The sequence below is a fragment of the Sinocyclocheilus anshuiensis genome, unplaced genomic scaffold (assembly GCF_001515605.1).
Source record: "Sinocyclocheilus anshuiensis isolate Anshui unplaced genomic scaffold, SAMN03320099.WGS_v1.1 scaffold237, whole genome shotgun sequence".
Lineage (NCBI taxonomy): Eukaryota > Metazoa > Chordata > Actinopteri > Cypriniformes > Cyprinidae > Sinocyclocheilus > Sinocyclocheilus anshuiensis.
Genome location: NW_015537956.1, coordinates 57,641 through 76,508, shown reverse-complemented (window position 1 = coordinate 76,508; position 18,868 = coordinate 57,641). Strand labels below are relative to the sequence as shown.

Below are 18,868 nucleotides of genomic sequence, written 5' to 3'. Positions count from 1 at the left end.
AAAGGAAAGTGAAGTCATCAGTGTGTTGTTTGGACTCTTTTCTCATGTTGATGTGCTGCCAGAAGCGCTGCTGGCATGGCTCAAGTCTATAATTGTGTTTCGGATGATAGAGGGATTGTTTTAGAAGCACACTCATGTAGATCTGTGACTCCTCATGGCTAATAATTCTTATTTAGAGAATTCTCATTTATTTTTCATTTTCCACTGCTTATCCGGGACTGGTTTGTGATGGCAGCAGGCCCTAAATAAGGATGCTCATTTTCCCTGGCCACATCTCCTAGCTCATCCTGGGGGATCCCAAGCTGTTCCCAGGCCAAGCGAGAGTGCGAACACAGCTTTCACATTGGTTGTAAAGAGACCGGATAGCGTGCATTAGTGTACAAGGTACCCCATACTCCCAGAACGCCCCCCCACAAGCAATCACGTCATAGGCTTTCTCCAAATCTACAAAACACATGTAGATTGGATAAGCAAACATGCCCCCTCCAGTATTCTTGCCAGGGTGAAATGCTGGTCCACTGTTCCTTGTCTGGGATGGAATCTGCATTGTTCCTCCTCCAGTTGAGTTTTGAGAGTGGGTTGGATTCTCATTTACAGTACTCTGGCATAGACTTTCCCAGGCAACACACCCTTCGGTCAACTTTTTTGAAAATGGGAACCACCACACCTGTCTGCCAATCACCAGGCACTGACCCAGATTCCCATGCGATGTTGAACAAGCAGACTAACTTCATCCAGGGCCTTCAACATCTCGGGAAGAATGTGACTTCCGCCAGGGAAATGGGCCAGAATTCCCCCTAGTCATCCAACCCTGCCTCAACTTGATCCTCAAAGTGCTCCTTCCACCTCCAGAACACATCAACAGGCGAGGTCAGCAAGCCCCCGTACTGACTTAAGCCTGGAATACACTACGCATTTTTTGTTGAACGCTATTTGCGGAAAGTCAGAGCCAGTCTGCAGATTTGAGTTGACAGATTCCATAGAAAATCGCGTAGTGTATGATGGTCACAGACTCCAATTTGTTACCTTCAGACTTAGATTCCATCCAGTTGGAGGATATCAAACATGTTTGATATTTTCAGCTGATTTTAGAACACATATTATATTAATTTTTCATGCGTCTCCTGGGCGCACGTTTCTTTTGTTTGAGTTTGTTGTGATCAGAACAACTTTAAAGTCTGGTAGTGTGTGATCCTGAGTCGTGTAGTGTATGACGGCCAGTTTTCCTCTGTCACTATTTACAGAGTCAGTAAAGTGTATGATGCCTAGTGTTTTAAAATGTCCCTATTATGTGTAGTGAAAGGTTAATATTTTGGTTTTGGGAGTCCTCAACAACAGGTTGACATGCATGCAAGTTCAAAAACACTTTCATTGTCTTATAATATGCATTTATTTTTACCTTATTTGCTCAACAACTCCCAAACGATTCACTCAATGATTCATTTTTCCAAACCCCTCCTTTACATGATGCTAATCTGCGGTGATTGGTCTCATTTTCATTTCATCATGCCTGTAATGCCTGATAAAGCAGCGTTTGTGAGCGCAGTGCTGCTTTGTGTACAGCGTTACCGGGGAAACCAAAAGTGGCACCTAGTGGCAAAGAATGAATTTGCATTTTCATTCAGACCAACCGCTATTCTTGCCACTCCAAAAGTGGCACCTAGTGGCAAAGAATGAATTTGCATTTTCATTCAGACCAACGAGAAAATCGACTGATGGTTTTATGCAGCAAGCACGCAGAGCCGTGAATGTGAACCGGTATATATATCCCACGGGGGAAGCCCCGCAACACATAGAGTAAGACTGTGGGAAACACTGTAGCAGTCTTTAGTAAAATGACGGGGACACAAAACAAGGTTGGGGCTGTACTGCTGTGGTATTGCTGTAAAAATGAACTTTAACCATTGATTCTTCACAGCTACTCTTTGGCAGTAAAAAAAAAAAAACTGATTTACCCTCAGTGTTCAATTTTTCCCAGGTCTGCGTGCGCAACAATTGGGCGGGCAATATGCTAATGTTTCATGTTGACGTCAATGCGAAATGGCTTGGGATTCGTTTTAAAAATGACTCGTTTAAATGATTCAGAGTCGACTCTTTCTTTTGAGAGGCAATAACTTTATACACGGTGCACTTTCAGATTTAAAACTTTTCAGGATGTTTTCATTCACTTAGAGCTGTGTTACACACTGCATGAAAGGTAATTTTCAAAAATCCATAATAGGGGCACTTTAAAAATCTGTTCAGGTTTTAAAAGTCATGTAGTGTATTCCAGGCTTTAGAACAGCCTGGACCAGTCTATGGTTTCTCCGCCTCAGCCGTCTGGTGGTTTGCCAGAACCTCTTTGAGGCCGACCAAAAGTCCTTCTCCATGGCTTCTGTCTCTTCCCAAACTCTAAAGGCCAGAACAGAGCCCTCTCAGAGTCCATGTCCCCAGCCTTCCCCTAGAAGTAAGGAAAAGCTTCTGCGGAGGTGGGAGTCCTCAGCCAGACGTTCCCAGTTGACCCTCACTATACGGGTCTGTCCGGCAGGCTCCCCCACAATCTTATTCAACTGGTGATCAATTGACAGCTCTGCTCCTGTCTTTACACGAGTGTCCAGAACATATGGCCACAGGTTTGATGATTCGACTGCGAAGTCAATCGGAGACCTTTGGCTAAGGTGGTCTGGTATCAAGTACACTTATGAACCACCTTATGTTCAAACATGGTGTTTGTTATGGCCAATCCATGCTGAGCACAGAAGTCCAATAACAAAACACCACTTGGGTTCAGATCAGGTGGTACCCCTTCCAAGACCCCACCTAGGACCTCCAAGAAGTAGAGTATTTATTTTGTTCGTTTGTGTTAAAGAAAAGGCGATCTGACATTGAAATGTTGCTTTTGAAATCACGCTGAATGCTCGTTGTCAGTGATGGCGGCTCGTGCACAGATGAGAGCTTCAGTCCCATTGTGGAGACTCTCCCCATTTATTTACTTACTGTTAGGGCTGCACGATTAATCGAATGCAATTTTCATGTGCAGCTTGTCAGTGAAGCACGGTTCTGTGATCAGTAATAAATCTCCATCCATTATAAATGACTCAAACTCGCTGTGCTTTCTGATGGTGCAGCATTTACCACACAGAGCTGTAGTTCACTAACAAACTGCGCAAAACAGCTTTCATAATCGCAGATCGAATTAATCATGCAATTATGAAATCAATGTGCGATTATGAAAGCTGTTTTGTCAGTAAACTACGGCTCTGTGTAGTAAATGCTGCTCCATCTGAAAGCACGGCGAGTTTGAGTCATTTATAACGTGCTTTTGAAAGAGCAACATGCATCAAACACCTTTCTAAACATGCGAAGCATTTATAAACCTCTTGGCCAACAAAATACCACATTTAATAACGTTTTTACTCAAAACTCACTTAGCATTGCATTATAAATATACTTTATTATAATGAAAATTATAATAAGAACTCAAATAAACCATATATTGTCATACTCGTGCGTTAGTCACATTGAATCAATGAAAGCAGTTCAATCTTCTGTTTCCTGGAACAACGGTTCTTCTGCGGGGCATATTTGGAGTTTCAGCGTGAGAGCACCCTCTGACCTTCGGATGGAGATTTACTACTGAACACAGAACTCTGCTCCACTGACAAGCTGCCATAGATGCAAACTCCTCACCTTTTGGTGAAAACTCACCTTTTTGAGATCAAAATAGGTCACCTACGAGATTCGCGAAACGAATCATACACACGGTGTGAATAAGAGATTGATTGTGTAGTTATTCATTGATTATATCAGGAGTTTTCGCTTGAGTAAGCTCGGTCAGTTGCGCTATAAGATGAGCCCTTTCTCTACATAATCCATTGACAATTTGAAGAAAAGTTTTGTTTGTCTAAAATGAACGAACGTCCACATATACTGTTTCAGGAGTGACAAATGCGAGTGTAAATAATTATGAAAGTGAATCCGCTAAATTGTTCCATCAGTCATTGCTATGATTGACAGTGATAATTGTAGCACTGGGCGGAACGAACTGTCTGACAGGCCGATATCAAAAATAGAGCTGTGCATTAAGTGATGCAGAGTAACAAAACTACAGCAGCAACAAGTCTGTGTTGACTGAATATATTTAGCAGCTTCTACAGTTAAAGATAAAACTTAGCACTTTTTTTGATGTGTCCTTTTTAAGACAATGTTTAAAAATGTAGTTTTTAAATTAAATCTAAAAATATTTCAAAATATTTAATGCATTATTATTTAATTGTACTTGCTGAAGTAACTAACTACTTCAGTACAGTACTAAAATTTGTTATAATAGTCATTTTATAATAAATCCAATAGCAAGACGTGAAAACTTGGGAGTGGAAATGGCAACTGAGCTAATGAGCGATCCTCTGCTGCCATCTACTGGATATAATGGTAATTTTGTGTAATTTTCATCTTAAAAGTCTTTGTTTTTCACCAGGATTTTTGCCACGTCATCTCCATGAATGAAAAGTGAATCTTTAAAGTGAATTTTACTGCACAACTGTAGAGTTAAAAAAAACAATAAAGGCTTTAAAATATTGTATAAGTGTTTAAAAATTATTTTTTTTTTTTGTTGTTGCATGTCTTCCCTGAGCTGCGCATGAAAATCGCAGCTTTTGCCTAATGGGGAATTTGATTAAATTTTGATTAATCATGCAGCCCTACTTACTGTTTTTCAATATCAATTTACTATTTTTAAAATCAATTAAATATAAATAATTTACATCAATTGTGACCCTTGACCACAAAACTGGAGTTAAGTGTCAATTTTTCGAAATTGAGATTTATCCATCTTATGAAAGATGAATAAATAAGCTTTCCATTGATGTATGGTTTGTTAGGATAGGATAATATTTGGTCGAGATACAACAATTTGAAAATCTGGAATCTGAGGGTGCAAAAAAATCTAAATATTGAGAAAATCATCTTTAAAGTTGTCCAAATAAAGTTCTTAGCAATGCATATTACTAATCAAAAATTAAGTTTTTATATATTTACAGTAGGAAATGTACAAAATATCTTCATGGAACATGATCTTTACTTAATATCCTAATGATTTTTGGCATAAAAGAAATATCAATAATTTTGACCCATACAATGTATTTTTGGCTATTGCTACAAATATACCCCAGCGACTTAAGACTGCTTTTGTGCTCCAGGGTCACAATTAATTGATTAACAATGTTCATTAAGGTGTTGTGTGTCTCCTGTAACTGAATGTTTGAGTGGTTTATCTCTGAAGTGTTGTGTGTGCAGATCTAACAGTAATGCCTGTGAGTGGTTTAACTCCGTGTGTGTGTCTCAGGTGCGGGAGGCGGTGTTCTGCGCGGGACAGATCGCTCTGGTGCCCTGCTCCATGCAGCTGGTGAAGGGGCCGGTGGCTCTCCAGGCTCGGCTCTGCTTCAGTCACATGGAGAAGGTTCTGTGTGCGATGGACTCCAGACTCACACTGGCTCACGTGCTGCAGGCGCACATTTATATCACTCACCGTGAACACGCCGCAGCCGTCACAGAGGCCTGGAACACCAAACTACAGGACGTCCAGGTGCGTCACTCGTTGCTTTAACAGCCCGTAAACTCTATAAAAAGTGGCCAGTGTTGAGACATTTTTGCAGAGGCCCACAGTGGAAGCTCATTGGGCCGACATCATGCTTCACATATCTGTATATTACACATGAAATATCTTCTGACTGGCTGTGTGCGGATCTCACTCAGGTGAGGCTGTGAGAAATGTAAACTACTGACCTACTGTCCCCAACATACTCAACAACAGTTTTCTTTTTTCCTGAGTTTTTTGGCAACAGGAAATGTTTTTGGAAAACAGGTGCATAGTAATACTGTATGATATATATATATATATATATATATATATAAACTATTTAATATTTATTTTTTATGCAATATATGATATTGCATAATATATATATGATATGATTTTTTCATATCAAAATTAGATTTTGCACATTACTGTTGTTAGTAATAAATGAAATAAATAAATAATTACAAAAATAATAATAAAAAAATCAAAGTAAATTTTGATTTTACCCCCCCAAAAATGTATATTTATTTTTTTATGCAATATATGATATTTGATGATAATATTTCATACAAAAAATACATGAATACAGTATGGAAAATAGGAATACTGCATATATGTAAAAAAAAAAAATCTAAACATCCTTAAATCATGATACATTTGCTTGAGATGCATATTGAAAACATGAAGTCTTGTTTTTTTTTTTATTTAATAAAAATGTGTTTGATTAAAACAACAATATATATCTGTCAGTGGGCTTGAAAACTTGTTTGTTGATTGTTGAGCCCATTTCCAGATATTTCTTCTTTACATCTTGAGACCCTATTGACGTATTGTGTGTTCAGTTTAACTTCTTCTTTAAATTTTCTTTACTTGGTCTTAACAGGGTCTTAAAACCCTTAAATTTATCTTCATAAACCTGCAGAAATCCTGCTTTTACAAACCAGAGAGCTTTTATTTTGGTGGGAAAACACATGAAGCCCCCCAGATTTATAAGCAGTTCTTATCACACGTGTGTGAAGACGGTTACATGAAGAGAGGGCAGAAAGGAGGATCTGATGATTGACAGTGTCAAAAGTGCATTTAGTGCATTTAGTGCGCAAAAGTGCGGTTAGTGCATGTTGTGTTTTTAAGATTGTTAAGTGACAGATCCAGTCAGACTGATGTAAACCAGAGCCAAGCCAGATCCGTCAGACGGTGTGTGAAGTGTGTCGTCTGAGCCTGAGACTAATATTATCTTAATCCTTTTATTAAAGTGTTTGCTTTGAGATAGTTGTAATTATTTTCTCTTGCTGTCTGTATTGTTTCATTATTTTATGTTTATTTAAGAGACCTCGATTAGGGAAAAGCAATTAATCCCCGAGACCTCCTGAATCTGACATTTAAATGCAAATGAAGGCTGTCCCTGGTGAAATCTGCTCTGAAGTGTCTCTGTGTTAAACGCGAGCCGATCCGGAGCTGCTGAGCGCTCATGAAAACTTGATGTAGTTACTTGATGTTTTACTTTTACTCATCAAGGATGCATAAAATTGATCAAAAGTGACAATACAGACATTTATAATATTAGAAAAGATTTCTGTTTCAAATAAATGCCGCTCTTTTGAACTTCTTATTCATCAAAGAATCCTGAAAAATAAAATGTAACAGTTTCCACAAAAAATGTATAACATTTTCTCCACAAATATTTTAAAGAAGTCTCTTCTGCTCACCAAGGCTGCATTTATTTGATCAAAAATACAATAAAAAAATTGTGAAATATTATTATAATTTAAAACAGCTGTTTTCTATGTGAGTATCTGTTAAACTGTCATTTATTTCTGTGATCAAAGCTGTATTTTCAGCATCATTACTCCAGTCTTCAGAGTCACGTGATCTTCAGAAATCATTCTAATATGCTGATTTGCTGCTCAAGAAACATTTCTGATTATTATCAATGTTGAAAACAGTTGTGCTGCACAATATGTTTGTGGAAACTGTGATGCATTTTATTTTTCAGGATTCACAGATGAATAGAAAGTTCAGAAGAACAGCATTTATTTCAAACGGAAATCTTTCCTAATATTTTAAATGTCTTTACTGTCACTTTTGATAAATTTTGTGCATCCTTGATGAGTAAAAGTATTGTACAAATGCACAATAACAATGAAAATCCAGTGAGATTAACGTGAATTACAAATGGTAACTTTCTGGATTTCTAAAGCTCTAAAAATTATCCAATTTAAATGTTATTTTTAATGGTATGACCAAAATATACTTTGTGGTAAACAAACACTTATTTAAAATAAAATTAAAGAATACATCAAATTACCACTATAACCAGTAGATGGCAGCAAGAGGAGCACTTATTGGCTCATTAATCATTCATTTCCACTGTTTTTGCTTTATATTTTGATATTATAAAATCACTAGTATAAAATATTAAATCATCAAGAAATCAAATTTTGTCAAAGTTTTGAACTTTTCATGTGTATGAAGTAAGACAAGTCACAAAGTGCCATGAAAACACAAACTTGTGTTTAAATTGCGACTGAATCACATAAAGTAAAGAGCCCTTCTTTTATAATCACTGCCGTTGTCGGTCAGTTCAGTATAATACTATAAAAGAATAATGGTGCCTGTAATGAGAATATATAATATATAATTTGTATATAGAATATATAATATATAACATTACTGTTGTTAGTAATAAATAATAATAATAATAATAATAAAAATAAAAGTAAATTTTGTATTCTTCCCAGCTTCCCAACTCCATCTCAGTGCTTTACTGTAAAATGTGCATTACCATATGATTAAATCATTTTTGTTTTTAATACCCCCCCCAATAACCGATAATTCAAATATCGATTATTTTGTTCGTATAAGAAATTTAAATGTCGGTTGTTTTGTTCTAATAAGAGATTTAAATGTCAGCTGGTTTTGTTCTGTTTAGAGATTTAAATATTGGTTGTTTTATTCTAATAAGAAATTTAAATGTCGGTTGTTTTGTTCTAATAAGAAATTTAAATATCGGTTATTTTGTTCTTATAAGAAATTTAAATGTCGGTTGTTTTGTTCTAATAGGAGATTTAAATGTCAGCTGGATTTGTTCTGTTTAGAGATTTAAATATTGGTTGTTTTATTCTAATAAAAAATTTAAATATCGGTTATTTTGTTCTTATAAAAAATTTAAATGTCGGTTGTTTTGTTCTTATAAGAAATTTAAATATCGGTTATTTTGTTCTTATAAAAAATTTAAATGTCGGTTGTTTTGTTCTTATAAGAAATGTAAATATCGGTTGTTTTGTTCTAATAAGAAATTTAAATTTCGGTTGTTTTGTTCTAATAGGATATTTAAATGTCAGCTGGTTTTGTTCTGTTTAGAGATTTAAATATCGGTTGTTTTATTCTAATAAAAAAATTTAAATATCGGTTATTTTGTTCTTATAAAAAATTTAAATGTCGGTTGTTTTGTTCTTAGAAGAAATTTAAATATCGGTTGTTTTGTTCTAATAAGAAATGTAAATATCGGTTATTTTGTTCTTATAAAAAATTAAAATTTCGGTTGTTTTGTTCTAATAGGAGATTTAAATGTCAGCTGGTTTTGTTCTGTTTAGAGATTTAAATATCGGTTGTTTTATTCTAATAAAAACATTTAAATATCGGTTATTTTGTTCTTATAAAAAATTTAAATGTCGGTTGTTTTGTTCTTATAAGAAATTTAAATGACGGTTGTTTTGTTCTAATAAGAAATTTAAATATCGGTTATTTTGTTCTTATAAAAAATTTACATTTCGGTTGTTTTGTTCTAATAGGAGATTTAAATGTCAGCTGGTTTTGTTCTGTTTAGAGATTTAAATATCGGTTGTTTTATTCTAATAAAAACATTTAAATAGCGGTTATTTTGTTCTTATAAAAAATTTAAATGTTGGTTGTTTTGTTCTTAGAAGAAATTTAAATATCGGTTGTTTTGTTCTAATAAGAAATTTAAATATCGGTTATTTTGTTCTAATAAGAGACTTAAATGTCAGCTGGAATTGTTCTGTTTAGAAATGTAAATATCAGTTGTTTTATTCTAATAAGAAATTTAAATATTGGTTATTTTGTTCTTATAAAATTTTTTAATTTCGGTTGTTTTGTTCTAATAGGAGATTTAAATGTCAGCTGGTTTTGTTCTGTTTAGAAATTTAAATATCAGTTGTTTTATTCTAATAAGAAATTTAAATATCGGTTATTTTGTTCTTATAAAAAATTTAAATGTCGGTTGTTTTGTTCTTATAAGAAATTTAAATATCGGTTGTTTTGTTCTAATAAAAACATTTAAATATCGGTTATTTTATTCTAATAAAAAATTTAAATATCGGTTATTTTGTTCTTATAAAAAATTTAAATGTCGGTTGTTTTGTTCTTATAAGAAATTTAAATATCGGTTGTTTTGTTCTAATAAGAAATTTAAATGTTGGTTGTTTTGTTCTAATAGGAAATTTAAATATCTGTTATTTTGTTCTATTAAAAGATTTAAATATGTGTAACCAGAGAAGGTCCCATTTTAATTAAACAAGGTTGCTTAATTATTACAAGGTCAAAACGAATTGTTCACAGTAAAATCTATAACATGTATCTAGAAAATAGAGAGAATTTGTATTTTATGCTGAATTTTTGACAGATTCCGTGAGATAAACAAGTTGTGAATATCTTTTGAGCAATGCATTAATGACATGAATGATGCTGTAGTGTTAAAGTGTGTGTGTGTGTTGACGCTGGCTGTCAGCAGTGATGTCTAATGAGCAGTGATCTCTCCTGTGTGCACTCACATCATTGACATGCTGCTGGATTTGTGCACTCAAGTGATATGATGGAAATGCTTTCTTTAGATGAACGATAAACCAGTCGTCACGTTTACCAGTGGCTTCACCACGCATCCAACAATCAGAGCGCTAGTTAAAGGAGATGGAGCTGCTGAAGTGGAAGAAGCCATAATAGAAACATGGCCGTGTGCTTGTGCCTGGTGCCGGAGCGTTCATAATGTCTGTAATGGGGTGTGTGATGGAGTTTGTGGAGTTAATTGGTGGCTGAGCAGATGTGTTGTTTGTGGAGAGCGTTTAACTTCAGATCAATCAAAACAAAACCTGCTCATGCCTCTCATGTTCAAAGAAGTTTTTGAAGTTGTGTATGAACTCTCTCACTCAGGTGCTGTAGTTATTAAATTTACATTGATGCATTTGGCAGACGCTGTTAAACAAAGCCACTTACATTGCATTTAATTGTATACATTCAATCATGCGTTCCCTGGGAATCGAACCCATGACCTTAGCATTTAGATCTGGCTATATTGTATTTGCAGTGTTGTCTAGCATATACATCAGTGCTGCAGTGACTCGTGCACACATTCAGGCATTCAGAGCGAATAAGAGACTGAAATACTGGTGGGTTTTGTTCTATTAAGAAATGTCAATTTTGGTTGGGTTTGTTCTCTTAAGAAGCTGTGGCTTTAATTCATTTAGAAACGATGATGTTACCAGCTCCTTGTTGAGAAAGATAATGTAGCTCTTGAGCGATTAAGCTATTTTATTGATAAAATAGCGGGGCAGCGCTAAAAAGTTTGTGTTGCTGAATGTCTGTGCGCGCGCGCAGCGTGATCTGTGTGAGTGACTGAGCGCGTGTGTGCGTGAGATACAGTGAAGACATCGCATTAGTTTAGAACTCTTCTATTTTTTATTTTTTTTTAATGTAGAAAGTGTGTTAATTTGTGCAATGATAACGTACCAGCAATGTAAAGATTATTTTTTTAATATATTAGTATGAGTACATTACAATATAAATTTATTAGAACGAGTACATTATTATTTATGGGCTTAAAAACAAGATGCAAACAATCAGAATATTGTACCTGGTGGGGAGTGCACAATGTAAACATGAAACATATGCCATTACCTATACTGTACTGTGGTACAGTTATGGAGGCCCTTCATAATGCAGAGGTCAACTGCCTGCTCTGCCAATAGTTAGAAATGGCACTATAGTATGCCGTGATTAATAAACGGCTGTTTTACTAAATTCTGCTGAGGTGAAATTCAGTGCAGTCCTGTATCGTGATATGTATCGTATCGTGGCCTCTGTATCGTGATACGTATCGTATCGTGACTTTGCTGGTGATACACAGCCCTAGTAATCACAGTGTGCCGATATACAGCCATATCTCATGTCTACTCGTGTGATATTGCATTTATACAACAGTTCGACATCACGAGTGTGTAAATAAATAAATAAAATAGGAACAACAACGGAGTGTCTTTAAAAGCCCTCTTTTGTGCAGAACTACTTCCTTCCACCACAGATTCTAATCTAAAGTTGGCAGTTTAACAGCTGAGCTCAAGATCCGTTACTAATTCAGAAATGTCACTTTAGAACTAGTAACGAAGGAACATTGAGTTGCTGTGTTAAAAGCTTATTGTATTAATGTAGTAAAAGCGGTGTATTATGTGTAGTAGAGTTTTATGAGAGAGAGATTGACTGAGCGATTGTGATTACCTTCATCTGATACAGCATTCATTCTTCAGATTAATCTCATATTCACAATAAAACATTAGTTTGAATGTCCGCTGAGGAAAGCGGTATCTTTGTCGTTCTATCGTTTCATCTGTTAAGGGTGATTTCTGATGACAGTGAGTGTTGGCGTGTTGGCTGCGTACAAGTTTTATGAAAGAAAAAATAACTTTTTTTTTTTTTTTTAAACTGCGCTTTAGTAATTTTTCAGTTTAAACTTCTTTACTGCTGACTTGTAAAACAGTCTCTTGTCGCCATCTAACGGTGGAACAGTGAAACTAAAATCACCATTACGAACACACACACACCGTTTACCAATACTAAATACTACTATTATTTATACACCAATGACAGCGCTGCTCAGTGCATTTGTTGGCTGCGTCTTACAAGTTGTTGTTTAAAGTAAAATTAACGTACTTGTTTCCAACAGTGTTTCAGTCTCTTTCAATATAAAATTCTTTACTGCTGACTCTCTCATAAAAACAGTTTCTTGTCGTCATCTAATGGTGGAACAATGTAACTAAAATCACCATAACGAACACACACCATTTCTCAATACTAAACACTATTATTAAATAGTACAATTGTTTGTATAAATATTATTTATTGAATAATAATATTTAATAAACAACAACAGCCATCATAAAAGTTGCTAGGCAATTCAGTCAAAAGTACAAAGGCAGCATAAGCGCTGAACAGCCGCTGGCGCTCTGGAGCTCACGTCTCCAAAAACCTCAAAGCAAATTTTCAAATAGACGTTATCTTTATTAACAAACCACATATTTGAAGTCCAAACAAGTACATTCTCGACTAAAAAACTCTTAAAACTACATTCTGTGAAACACAACAGTATTATTTTCAAAATTGCAGTGGATTTGGGCGTCCGCCATGACACTCACTGTGAGAGATACGGCAACTTCGGCAAGCGGAGTGATACAAACGGTGAAAGGGCTGTTGGACTCTAGTATCACACTCTTATCAGCCAATCAGATTCAAGGACCAGAAAGAACTGCTGTATAAATTTAGATATTTGTTCTGTTAAGAAATCTAAATATTGGTCGGTTTTGATCTATTAAGAAATTTTAATATTGATCAGTTTTATTCTATATATTTGTTCTGCTAAGAAATTAAAATATTGGTCAATTTTGTTCTATTAAGAAATTTAAACATCAGTTGTTTTGTTTTGTTCTATTAAGAAATTTTAATATTTGTTCCGTTTAGAAATTTAAATATTGATCAAAGATTTAAATGTTGGTTTTGTTTTATTAAGAAATTTAAATGTTGGTTGGTTCTGATTAGGGCTGCACGATTATGACAAAAATCATAATTGTCGATTATTCCCTTGAAATTGTAATTGTGATTATTAATTACGATTATCACAATTTACATTGAATGATGTTTATACCATTGTTTGATGCAACTGCATGCCGTATTTTTATATGAAAATAAACAAGCTGAAAACACTCTAACTGAAAAACCTTTAGTGCTTTTCTATAGTATTAAGCCTCAAATGCCAACTATACACTGGATTGGTTTCTTCTTTAAATTATAAAAAAGTAAACAGATGAATGGTATTATAATGTTATGCCAAAACTAAAATGAAAATAATGGGAAAAACCCTTAAGATAACATGTAGAAAGAAAAAAACGCATCTTAAGCGTGCAGAATAACATAAGTGGACTTTGAACGATTAATTTCCGCTTTGAACGATTACGTAATTGTGGCATCCATAATTGTAATCGTGATTAGAAATTCGATTAATTGTGCAGCCCTAGTTTTGATCTATTAAGAAATTAAAATATCTGTTTTGTTTTGTTTTGTTTTGTAAAGAAATTTAAATTTCGGTTGGTTTTATTCTATTAAGAAATTTCAGTACTGGTCAGAAATTCAAATATTAGTCAGTTTTGTTCTATTAAGAAATGTAAATATTGGTAATTTTTAATGTTGATAGGTTCTTTCTAGAGTTTTTACCATTGGTCAGTTCACTTCAAAGTGAAAATAAGCCATTCTCAAAAAGTATAAATGAAAATATGATTAGGCCTGAAGCGCAACAGAATGTGTAAATCACTGCTTGGAATGAAGCAGGAGTTTCACACTCGATGAGCGTCTGATAATGATGTACTGTTTGCTTGTAAAGTCTTGTCACGCTGAAACTTTGCTTCATTATTATGGTGTTTACTGTTCCACCTCCTCCCAGACTCCTGCGCTGAGAACAGGACAGCAGAGAAACATCACGCTGCTCAACACAGATTCTGCAGATAAAATAGCTCAGAATCACATTTCTTATTTTAAGTTATTCCATTAACAGCTGTCATTTTTAAGAACCAGCATTCTTGGGAATCCTGGATATGCGAAGCAATTTTAAAAGCCTGATTTCTGGACCTATAAAAAAGTCACAGAAATTAATAAAATCTTAAAAGGTCACAGACTTTTCTGTAATTAATATGCATTTGTCTAATTATGTCAAGTTCTATAACATTTTTTATCAAGAAGAAATTTCTTAAATTCTGGAATTACAAAATTAAAATGTTATTTATCTTTATTGTATGTAATTATTTGTTTTATTTTAATATATCTTCATTTTAATATACTGTAGCTATTTTATTTAATATATACATTATATAATATATAATGTTGAAAACAGTTGTGCAGCTTCTTGTTTTGTGGAAAATATGACGCTACATTTAAAAAAAGTGGTTAAGTATGTTTTTTTTATTACAAATGTAGAAATTAAATGTAGACAGTAAAGACATTTACAATGTTACAGTAGATTTCTATTTCAAATAAACGCTGTTCTTCTGAACTTTCTATTCATCTGTGAATCCTGAAAAAAGTATCACGGTTTCCACAAAAATATTCAGCTGTTTTCAGGATTGATAATAATCAGAAATGTTTGTTGAGCAGCAAATCAGAATGATTTCTGAAGATCATGTGACACTGAAGACTGGAGTAATGATGCTGAAAATTCAGCTGCGCATCACAGAAATAAATTACAGTTTAACAGATATTCACATAGAAAACAGATATATTAAATTGCAAAAATATTATACAATTGTAACTATTTTTTATCAAATAAATGCAGCTTTGATAAGCAGAAAAAAATGTCTTATTTAAAAACACTGAAAAACCTTATTTTCAAGCTTTGGACCGGTGGTGTAATCTGGATGGGATTGCAGCTTCAAATGGCGTGAGGCATGAATGTACCTGAACTAGTTCAGAGTTTAGGGCTGGTTTTGACCCGTGAAGGTGAGGAGCTTGATGTCAGGGGCCGCCACTAAACGAGGCCCTCCGGATCCCAGCACAACCTTATCAAGGCACCCGAGGGCCATTAACAGCCTCCCGTTCATTATGGCCCCTCGTGGCTGTTAAGTGCTAATCTTTGGCGTATTAAAGCGCGCTTGTTACAGACGTCTGAGTGAACGCTTTACACACTGCTTAAAGCTGCTATTGTTTACTCGCGGCCGCGCTGAAAAGTGGTTCGATGTTGATCCGCAATCAGCGGCGGCTGCTTTAATCTGGAGCTAAGTGCGGCGTTCGCCCGTCGGGTCACGAGCAGCACAGAATTGGGAGAAAAGGCTCTGATTTATTCGCCGTCTGCTTTCGAGTGAATTTCAAAATAAAGTGTATGTAACCCGTCATTATTCTGCTGTGCTGGAGTGGGATGTGAGTGGATGAAAATTGATCCAGCCAATTGAAAAGGGGGTTAAGTGTTTTTGCCCTTATCGACGACACAACAAAGCGGCTGTTGTATAAAACACTCATTTGTCCCCCTTTAGCAGATGAGACGGTGTTATTTGAGGGCCGCATTGTGCCGTGTACGAGTTTGAGAGGCGATAATGGCCCGTGTGCAGACGCCAGCCGAGAATAAAGATTTTAACTCTGCGGAGGAGGATGATGATGATGATGAAGACATTTAAAGCCATCACTGCCGCTCGCCAGTGTGGTGAAATGGTGTAAAATGACCCGAGCGTGTCTGGAATCAATCACGCCACGTGTCTTTGTTGTGGCTCGGTCACGTGAGTTTTGAGGGTTCAGGTGATCTTTATTCAACTGCTCTGCTCTTTGCATTGGCTCCGCAAGCCTTTACTTGCTTGTTTTGTAACTTCAAGCAACCCTGTAACACTTTCGACAGGCTTTCTGCGGGTCTTAATTCACCCTTCCACAAAATAAGGCCTAAAAAGGTGTTGGTAACACTTTAATTAAAGCATTTATGTATAATGCATTATAAAATGTTAATGCATTACAAAATATTTTAATGCATTAATTAATTCACCTTATAATGCGTTGTATAATCTCATGAATAACTGTAGCCAGAGTTAGGATAAATTATAAAACTTTGCTATTCATTGCTACATCTTTAGAAAGTACAATGCATTTAAACACATGACAAACAAACCTTCAGATATTATAATGCATTTTAAATTTGGTTTCAACAATTATTCATGAAAAAAATGCATTATAGCATACATTACAAATACTGTTGCTATGCATTATACATAAAGGCTTTAAGTCTCACCACTTAAATCAGAGCAGAAAGTCCTAAATTCATAACGTCATGGCACTAAATGTGGCATGCACTACAAAAACAAATTCAAAAATATTTAATCAGTGTTTTTGTCTTATCTAATATCTGAATATTCTTGAATCAGGATACATTTACTTGAGATGCACAATGAAGATGAATACGAAATCTTGTTTTCTGAGAGATATGGCTAAATGAAATGCATTTATGCTTAAAACAAGAACATATATCATTCAGTGGCGTCAGAAAAATCAACCAGTTTTTCCTTTGAATGAGGATTATTTTTCTGACTGCATTGGCAGATATTTATTCTTGTTTTAATCATAAGCTCACTCATTTCTTTGTGTCCCCTTCTGTTTATTCCTTACATTTTAAGTGTTCGGAAAAGAGAAAGATGCCAAGTTTGCCTTCACTCCAACTGTTGTAATAAAAACACTCACACGGCAGTGTTAGCTAGTAGAACTAGGGTTGCAAAAAGGTGGAAAACTTTCAGTAAATTTCGGAAAAATTCCAGAATTTTTGGAAACTTTCCAGGATTTTTTTTTTAATATTCCAAGGATTTTTGGAAAGTTTCCGGAAATTTATCGGAAATTTTCAAGGTTGCTTTTTAATATTCCAAGGATTTTTGGAACGTTTCCGGAAATTTATCGGAAATTTTCCACCCCTTTGCAACCCTAAGTAGAACACAAAGTACAGAGATATAAATAGCTGTGGACAGGTGTTATCACAGGGTCCATACACTGATGTTTGCTAGGGTCGTTTCAAGAGAAATCAAGGTTCCTGATAAATTGAAATGCATTTTTATTTATTTTTAGTCAATAACATGTTTTTAAACTCAGCAGCTCTCTGTGTGTAGTTTCAAAGCAGAGGCAGCCGGTGTAGATCTACTGCTTTAGGGCCAGTTTTACTAACAGGTTGCACCCGCGCAAACCGTCTTTTAGCGTTAAAATAGTACTGTCAGGTTTGACTAAAGACACGCAGTGGCTAATTAGCGCTGAAAAGGCGTGGACAGAGTTATTTTTTTTGCGCCTGACCTTATTAAATATGCATTTGTAGGAGTTTCCCTTTCAGACGCAAAACCTATGTGAGGAGAGTAGGCTATTCAAATGAATCACGCAATGCGATTTACTTGGCGCTCGTCAAATTACTGCCATTTGCGCCATTATTTAACGCCCAAAAAAAGCATGTCAAACTATTTTGCGCTGGAAATGGCTGCAAGTGTTGTTGCTGGAGGAGGCACCGCAGAGGATTTTTTCAACACAAATTAATTTATTTTGAATGCCAGAAGAACACATTATCTGAACATATCGTTTGCCAAGCCATGTTATTTTTAATTTGCTTCAGGAAATAAAAGACCACTTGGAACCAAGTCTATCAAAACTTCTTGCAACCTTTCATTTTTTGGCCTCCGGTTCTTTTCAACATACTGTGGCTTCTTTATTTGCGACCATGCTAATTTGCGCTGCGCTTGGTATATTGCGTTGGTCAATATGCAAATGAGATGTTACGTCTGTGTTCTTTAATTTGTGCGTTGTTAGTAAATCACACGCATTGTTGCGAGCTGTTTTGGAATTGCGCTCTCGCGCTAAATAGCCCTGTTTAGTAAAACTGGCCCATAGTGTTTTGTTGAATCCTCTTGGATATGCTCAACAGATGAATGAAAGACATTTACAATCCATAACTTGTGTGCATCTGTTGATTGCTCTTGTTGCAGTGCATTGTGTTTGTCTCTGTCTGTCCTCAGGTGGAGAGCAGCGTTGCGGTCGTGCCGTCGTTACCCAGAGGAGCAGCGGTGGAGCTGCATGTCACGGCTGTGCTGGACCGTCCCACAGACAGAGCGTCTCATCTCTCCGTCTCACAGATCCCGGGGTGCAGCGTCGAGTGCCGTCTGCTGCAGTCCAGCTGCGCTCGATACGCCTCTCTGTCTCTCAGCGTGTGTTTGAGCGATCCTCACGCAGCAGCCGAGAGCGTCACCGATCAGCTGCTGTCTTCATACCGGAGCGCTCTTCTCAAGACCACCGGTCTCTCTGCTCTGTGTGCCAGAGTTTTCTATAAGAGCCACAACTCGCTCGTCACTCAGATCGCCACAGGTACAGTTGTGCTAGTCATGTTTGGTCACTCATAAAGCAATAGTTCAGCCAAAAATGAAAATGTGCTCACCCTCAGATCATCCGAGATGTAGATGAGTTTGTTTCTTCATCAGGTTTGTAGAAATGTAGCATTGCATCAGTGTCTCAGCAATGGATGCTCTGCAGTGAATGGGTGCC

The 18,868-nt window shown here is 35.8% G+C and overlaps 1 protein-coding gene across 1 annotated transcript in view; it reads left to right on the top strand.

Moving 5' to 3' along the window:
* The window catches only part of dph6 (diphthamine biosynthesis 6), a 97,776-nt gene that overhangs the window by 67,759 nt on the left and 11,149 nt on the right, over positions 1 to 18,868 (top strand). The window contains exons 13-14 of the mRNA XM_016456429.1: positions 5,324 to 5,563; positions 18,346 to 18,691. Of these exons, the coding sequence (XP_016311915.1) occupies positions 5,324 to 5,563; positions 18,346 to 18,691 (586 nt within the window). The remainder of the gene's footprint in view (positions 1 to 5,323; positions 5,564 to 18,345; positions 18,692 to 18,868) is intronic.